Source organism: Polistes canadensis, unplaced genomic scaffold, assembly GCF_001313835.1.
Source record: "Polistes canadensis isolate GaletaPanama2010 unplaced genomic scaffold, ASM131383v1 scaffold_331, whole genome shotgun sequence".
Taxonomy (NCBI): Eukaryota; Metazoa; Arthropoda; class Insecta; order Hymenoptera; family Vespidae; genus Polistes; species Polistes canadensis.
In genome coordinates, this window is record NW_014569878.1 from 120,099 (window position 1) to 128,658 (window position 8,560).

Consider the following 8,560-nt stretch of genomic DNA (forward strand, 5'->3'; position numbering starts at 1 on the left):
ATTATTATTATTATTGTATATATTATATTATTACTATTATTATAATATTTGAAAAGTTCACGTTCTTTTCTTAATTATACTTTATACTAATTATATTTAACTTTAAAAGAAAAGAAAAAATATATTATTGCGATATAACTCGATTGATTTTTTATTTATTTGTTCTCTCTTTTTTCTTGTTTGTTTTGTAAAACCTTTGATTCTTACAAAATTATATATTACACTATTATATATATGATACCTTAGAAATGAAAATGCAGACACGTCGAAGATAATTAAAAAGTCGTCTGATACTTTCAGTAGCATAATTCATATGGGGCTTCGCGTGTCAAGGGATCGAGCATGTCCATCGAGAAACCCCATATAATACAAGGAAGCCCTCGTAACTTATCTGTCAAGCTCGAAGGGTCAAAAGATATATTTGCGAGAGTAAGAGAGAGAAAGAGAAGTTAAATTATCATAGATCTTGGTCTCTCAAAACTCACATTTCGTGTCTCCAACGTGTTATTACATTTACATTCAAGTTTTGCACGAGATCTCTTCTATATACGTTGTACATTTTCTACTTCAAAGTAAAGCTCTTAACATTTACAGAAAATGTATTTACGGATATATTCCAATTAACTAGATAATTTTTCAATATTTTCGAAAATGTTCTTATATTATAAATACAATAACAATTTTTTTCAAAGTATTTTCATCATACGAATATTCCGATATTTAATAAAATAACAATAAGATTATACGAATATTTGAATAAATTTTTATTTAAAAATACTTTAATCTTCTTATCTAGATATTTTTTTGTTGTTTTTGTTTTCGATATAACTGAATCAATTATTTATTTCCAATGAAATCATTTTTATTTTCCTATAGAGAGAAATAATATCAATGAATCTCATTTTTAGTATAATCAAATAACGATGAAAATAATTTATCCCAATGGTTGAAAAATTAATAATCAATTAAATGCTATGTTAACTTTTTAAGGAAAAAATAAGTATACACCTTTTTCCAAAATCATACAATTGTTTTGCATTCAACTATCGATATAGAAAAAAAAAATAAAATAAAAAATAATAAATTAAATCTCGATCAAATGAATATCTAAAATCAAAATAATTCATTTCACACGTAATATAAAAATGTATAAATTAAATATATATATATATAGAAAATAAAAGAGGTAACCTACATATTTTTGATAATCAATATTTGAGTACGATCAAATGGATTTGAAACGGAACGAAGGAGCATTCCTGAAAAAGATTTTTAACGTTCTTTATCTAAAGAAAATGTTTCTTGCGTATCATTGAATTGATCTATCGAAAAACTCACTCATACTAGTAAAAATAGTACTAGTAGTAATAATAGATTCCTATACCTAGAATGGGAGAATATCAAACAGGAAGGAAACGTGAAAAAGGGGGATAAAGAAAGATAACAAACAAATCAAAACAAAACAAAATAAAAATGTTTAGCAAAAGTTTGATAATGGGGGAGTCCCGTTAAAGTTTTCCTTGAATTCGTGCGCACGTGTTTCGTGAAAATCGCGGGATACTTCTTCTTCTTCTTCTTGAAAGCTTCACGATCGAACGCATTCGTTTGTTTTTTGTCACCAGGATAAAAAAGCTCGCAAGAGCTTTGTGAGTGGAAAGTCGTTCGAAAAGTGCTTGCGACCACTGTAATGTCTATCACTTTCTATATATATCTTTCTCTCTCTATCTTTCACTATTTTGCTATCCAACATTTTCTATCTCACTCCAACCAAGATTAAAGTATCGTGCTACCCAAGCCCATGGGTTTGAATTATTCAAAACGAAAGTTTTCTCTGTGCTACGTGAAAGCTCCCCCTTCACCCTTACCCCCTTCCTACACCATCACTTCTTTTCTTCCACCTTCACCCTTCACAACCACAACCACTATCACCACCCATCAACAATAACACAACCAACAACCACCATTGTTCCTTTTCTTCCAATGTTCGTGTGTGTGTGTGTATGTGTTTGGTGAATTTTTCGATACGCGATATTATATCGATTTACATAATATAAAACAGACAAATTGATGTAACATTTATTGATATTTTTTTCTGTTACAGGATTCGCCCTTATGAGGATCGTCGAGGTTTACAAGGAAATACACGAACAAGAGATGAACATCGTGAGTCATTTTTCTTTATTCTTTTTTAACCCCTCACTCACCCTTATATATCCTCGCATTTGATTTCCTACGTTGATTTTTTCTTTTTTTTTTTTTTTTTTTTCTTTTGCACCATTTTCGATAATGGAAATAAGATCGATATTTGAAAGGGTTTGTGGGAGGGAAGAAATATTGCAAAGAAGTATACATTAGATACTTTTTCCCCGATAGAAATCTGAAGTAACATCCTGTCATATAACGGAAGTAAAACCATATTCGAAATGTGTGAACATTTACAGAGATCTTACTTACCGACTTCCGCTCTCCGACGTTAACGAAAATATAAAGAAAAAAGAAAAAAAAAGAGAAAGAGATAAATATATACATATATATCTTCTGTTTATAATTCACTTATTCATCCAACGATATTATTTCGAAATCATCATTCATTTTTATGCATTTTATTAAATCCGGGATAAGCTCCGAGAGCTTTCGTTCGTTCGTACTTTCGTTCGTTCGACGATGATTGGATTGGAATAAGAAAAAGTAAGAAAGAAAGTAAGAAAGAAAGAAAAAAGTATGAAACGAAGTAAAGGAAGAAGATGGAAAAAAAGAAAGGATAGAAAAAGGTCGAGCGTTTGAATTATTTAAGTAGACCACCTTGGTCGGACGCAATTAAAACTACGAAGATTTATGTGAATCGTGCGAAAGAACGAGATACTGCAGAAGAAAGTGACGGCTAAGGATGGTGCTAGGTGGTTTTGGAATAAAAGGTGGTGGAGTGGTGTAGGACTTGGGAGTAAAGGGGGGGGGGGTGTAAGGGGAAATGAATTGTGAAGGAAGGAAAACGAAGCTCGGTTGGAATATTAATCGAAAAGTTAAAAGAGGGCTCGCTTCTCGTCTCTCGCTTTCGAAGATATATATAAACGGGATGTCTCGCTTTTTGTTTATATGCTATAATATTTTTCTTTTTTTTTTTTTTTTTTTTTTTTTTTTTAAATTAAAGTTTTGGTCTCATTTATTTCACAAATAATTATTTTTTTTTTTTTTTCGTAAGATTAAAAAATGTTTATAAAAATCCCCAAGGAATATCCTAAAGTTGTTTTTCTTTTCTTTTTTTTTTTTCTTTTTCAAATACAACATAACTCAAAGTTTAGAAATGTTACACGTAAGTTTACAACTAACTAACGGTTACATATTATAACACGTGACACGTTGAATATTTAAATGAATATTTTAAGACTAACCAAAGTTATAGGAAATCCACAACTAGCATTTATAAAGTTTATCATCAAATATGGCGTGTTGAAGTTTAGCAACGTTACAACACTGGTATACAGTTACAACAATAACTAATACGTGTTACTTATTTCCTGTTACAGTTACTATACAACTATGATTACTAATACACGTATTACTGTTACACGTATAGCGTGGGGTCTATGTAATATAGTTACAGTTTCCAATTACAGTGTTACATCCACAGTTAAAGTTACTAACGCAGACTGTTACACGGTGTATGACTCGAGGCTTCATAACTCGATAAAATATCGATGAAAAGGGAAGAATTGTTACTTCGTAGGTGTGCTCGTTGGATTTCCTATTATTGGCATTCGTTTACAACTTTATATTTCAACATGGAATATCAATTTTTACGTTAAAAACGTTTAAAGAAATAAGCAAAACAAGAGTAGTAATAAAAAAAGGCAAAATAATACAAGAAAATTGTTATAACTTTGACGACAACTATGAGATGATATTCCTTTTTAACGAGATAGCTGAAAAGAAGAAGAAGAAGAAGAAGAAGAAAAAGAAAAAGAAAAAGAAAGAAAATGTTCATCTTACTTCACCGTCGAGTAATAAGAGCAACAACAATATTGCATTTTTTTTCCAACAATCGATTGTTTATAAAAGTAAGGAAGTAAAAAAGTAAAATACGATCACGGATCATATTTTCTTGTTCTATCGTTAAAAAAAAACATACGATACAACTGGCATATCATTTTTTTTCCTTATTATAATTGTTTCTTTTTTTTTTTATCTTCCTATTACATTTATATCCACGTTCTACGTGTGTGTGTGTGTGTGTGTATTTCCTCGTCTCATCTCCGGTCGCACAAAAGTCCAGAGGAAAACTCTCTTTGATCTATTCCTCCTCCTCCTCCTCTTCCACCCCTCCCTCCCCACCCCGTTTATGCGTCTCTCACCCTCAAGGACAACGCACGGCAACCTGCGCGCGTTATACAACGATTCCGTTTGAAGCTTGAATTCCATTTGAATTGTACGAAGAGTTAACGAAACGCGAGCGCGATTTTTCCAAGCTTACGAAGTGAAATTCCCTTGAACGAGTATCGTTACGAGGAATCATATTTCTCTTTTACCACCTACAACCCCTTTAACAACTCTCACTATTATCCCTTTTTTCCTACCCTTTTCCATAGCTTACATACATACATCACATTCATCTCAAATATCCTAAAAAAAAACCCCACCCACTCTGCACCCCCTTTTTTCCTCATTTATTTTTTACGATCTGTTACGATTGTTTTATTTTTTTATCGTAGAAAAATAAAATAAAATAATATTTATTATTATTATTATTATTATTATTATTGTTAATATAATAAAATTTTGTTCTTATCGAAAATTTTCCTAATATTATTACTAAGTAATAGTTAATAAATAACAGTAGTGTACGAAAATTTATGGTAGGATAACGGTTTAAAATTGACTCTATATATAAGATAGTGAATATTTATGACTGTAATGAAAAATGATGTTAGATTGACTAGTGAACATAACTATCAAGTTCAACGGATAAATAGATTGTTCATTTAATTTAAACCTGTCCCAAAAAAAAAAAACATCCCTAAGAATTAAACTTAGTAATATTATTATTATTGTCCCGTGTTACACAATATTATACAATTTTTCCTTTTTTTTTTTTTTTTATCTCGAAACAATGACAAACAAAAATATGGAATAGGAGGGGTAGGGAGGAAAGGGAAAAGGAAGAAAAATTCTTGAAAAATTCTTTGGCACGCTCTTATCGTCTCCTACGAGTTTATTACTCACTCTTCCAGTTTTCCTACTCGAAATGAGAAAGAGAGAGAGTTGATAAAGATAGAAAAGACAGGAGGTAGGCAAATGGTAGGGGGGGGGGAAGGGGGTAACGCACGTTTCGTCGCGATAACAACGACTATGTTATAACACGACATTACGAAATTACGAGTATGACATTTTGGCCCCGTAAGCTTTATACTTTGTCGAAAAAGGAAAATAATAATAATAAGCGTGTATATACGGTAAACTAACGTTCACCTATACTATTCACGTAGTTGTAACAATAATAATCGAGAAAAAGATTGGGAAATGTTGCGTTGTTTCGTTTCGTTTCGTTATAATACGCGATACGCGTTATTATTAACGGGTCAAACAAATTATTTTACTCGGTTAAAAAAAAAAAAAGTATGATAAAAAAAATTCGCGCGATAATAATCAATTTTTTTGTTGTATTAATAAAAATTCGTATTGCGATAAAATGCAACAGAAATAAATGAATTTTCTCGCGTTAATCGTTTACTAATGATTACTTTTTTATTTCTTTATTTTTTTTTTAATCGATTCTACGAAAAACTTTCGTTCGTTTATTACATCGTTAAATAATTTTGAAATATGTTAATTAGTCATAGTATAATAATTTATACGCCGTTAACATATATATATATATAGAACATATATCATCGTCGTTTTTATTTTTCTTACTCGTTGCAAAATCTTGCAGAATTGTTATTTCTTACGTGAGAGACTAACAACAACCATTTTCTTTTACTACCAGGTCGTAATCTTTATTATTCCCCGGAAGAGAAAATGGTTATTATTATCGAGAGAAAAGCTCGATTTGAATTCCCAAATGTATATGCGCTATGGAATTTTACGAACGATCAGCCTGAAATCCGCAAATGCAATTGCGGTTACATAACTTCTATCTCTCATTCTCTATCTCTATCTCTATCTATGTCTCTATGTCTCTGTCTGTATGTCTGTATGTTTGTCTCTTTATCTCTGTCTCCATTACACCCAATCCCTTTTCGTCTATATCCTACAGTAGTAACAGTTTCCCTCTATTTTAAATCATAGCGGAATGGCATGTTCTCGTTTACGAAATTTCACTCGTATAACGCGATGCGAAGCATTTCCTACCGCGGTATTTTCTTCGAATCGATATCATCATATTTATATTCAATATATAATATATATCACGTCTATATAGTTGAAATCTTTAATATTATCTTACAATCGATCGTTCTATCACTTATCATTAATTATTAATCTTATTTTATTTCGCGTCAATTATTAATAAATAGAAAAAAAAGAAAAAGAAAAAGAAAAATCGCCTGTAGATATGCAACACTTCGTACATCGTCGATAACGTAGTTCTCTGCAATCAATTATCGTCAAATGCTTTTTTGTACTTGTTCAAACGTTGCAATCATTCGTACGATATGTAATAATTGTTCGTAACAAATTATTTATTACTCTTAAATGAAATTAACGAAATTGAATCGTATCAACGATGTATGAAGTGTAATCTACTATCAGGGGGAGTAAAGTAATTTAATAGATATTAAATTTATTTTTACGTCGATTATTTTTCATTACGTCGAAACATTTTTATAAATGACTGAACACGATCGGAATATTTGAATATACATTTTATATATATATATTTTTTTTTTCCCCCGTAATTTTTTTATGTTTTACTTCGTCCTTTTTTTTTTTTTTCTCTTTATGAATTTCATATTTTAGAGCAAAAGATGATGATAAATCTTTCAAGTTGAGACGAGGATGCTTCGGTAGCACGTGTACGTCTCTCTGAACGCAGTTATCTACAAAGTTCCGGAATTGCATTGTCTCCAGTATTCTCCATTTCAGTCGTCGTCCATTTTTCTGTCTTCCTATCTAGGGCTTACATGTAATCCAAAAGCTCTCCTCCGTTAGAATTCATAGAGATTCCCTTCTTTACGATACCCTGGCAGTTTGTACGATCTTTCCCCCTTTTCTTTGCCTTTTTTTTTTCTTTTTTTTTTTTTTATCTTGCATTAAGCGTCGCGCGCGTGTCGTAAAAAAAAAAATCGTATTTTCAGCGAGTATAAAAAAGTGAAATAATATTTCGGATTAAAATAGGCACAAAAAAAAAGAGATAAAGAACGAGAGAGAGAGAGAGAAAGAAAGAGAGAAAGATAAAATATATGAGAAGGAAAATTTTTAATAATAAGTATAGTCGATTTAATTTATACGAATATCATTCGTTAATCCTTTAATTGATTAAAATAATGAATTAAACACACAGATAATAATACCGATTTCATATAATATCTTCATGAAAATTTTATTTTACAAATAATACTATTATAATGTAATTGATATATAAAACGTATTACGAAATCTTATATAATTTTACGAATATTATTATATATCAAATATAATCATAGTTTATAAAGAGATCGATCAAATTTATAATACCTTTTTTTATATTTTTATTTTTAATATCATCACATTATATAAACTATGAAAAAAAAAAACAAATTAATAAAAGACAAAATATTAGAGTATAGAAAAATTCAAAAGCAACAAAATATATTCTATTGTCTTATCAAAATTCTTCTTAGCAAACGTGCAAACGTTATCACGGTATATTCGTCGGGGGTAAATGTTGAACGAGCCTAGTCCCTTTTGACTGAGCCTACTAACCTTCGTAGGGCAAACTTTTCGATGATACATAGAACCTTGAGTACTAGTAGGATAAATTTTCAACCCTTTACGTCGAAGCAGCAACTTCTCACGAGAGATCCACATTTCATGGCATACGTAAAACTCATTCCCTCCCCCCTTGTCCCCCCTACCCCCTTATCCTATCCCATATAGTCCTTCTATCCACTCCACTCCCTCCCCCCCTCTGAAACGTTTTCAAAGCACCACCGAACGTGAGCTTCTTCGTCAGCTATCTATCCTTATTTGCATATTAATGAATATTCACTAGGAAATCAAATTATTCATCAAAGTTCTACTATGTTCTTTGCACAAACCAAACTGCACAAATGTCTATTTGAATTATTTTTTCTCTCTCTCTCTCTCTTTTTTTTTTTTTTTCTTCTAACCTTCTTGCGCAAAATTTCGAAATGAATTCGTCGAGGACCACGGATGTTTTTTGTCTGATTATGAGATTTGTTAGTAAACATCGTCGATAAAAGGAATAAGAAAGAAGAAGAAGAGGAAGAAAGCAAAAAAAAAAAAAGAACAAAAAAATTGGCCTTTCTCCAAGGCTAGCTGAATTCTTCGCGACGAGAGGGAAAAACGAATCGTAAAATAAAAAAAAAAAGTCGGAAGAGAAAAATACCTCTCTCCCCCCTGCCCG

The 8,560-nt window shown here is 30.9% G+C and overlaps 1 protein-coding gene across 1 annotated transcript in view; it reads left to right on the forward strand.

The window, feature by feature from the left end:
* LOC106791687 (myb-like protein H) overlaps positions 1-8,560 on the forward strand; it is a 133,314-nt gene that overhangs the window by 106,302 nt on the left and 18,452 nt on the right. The window contains exon 3 of the mRNA XM_014757530.1: positions 2,102-2,163. Coding sequence (XP_014613016.1) covers positions 2,113-2,163 — 51 coding nt within the window. The 5' untranslated portion in view covers positions 2,102-2,112. The remainder of the gene's footprint in view (positions 1-2,101; positions 2,164-8,560) is intronic.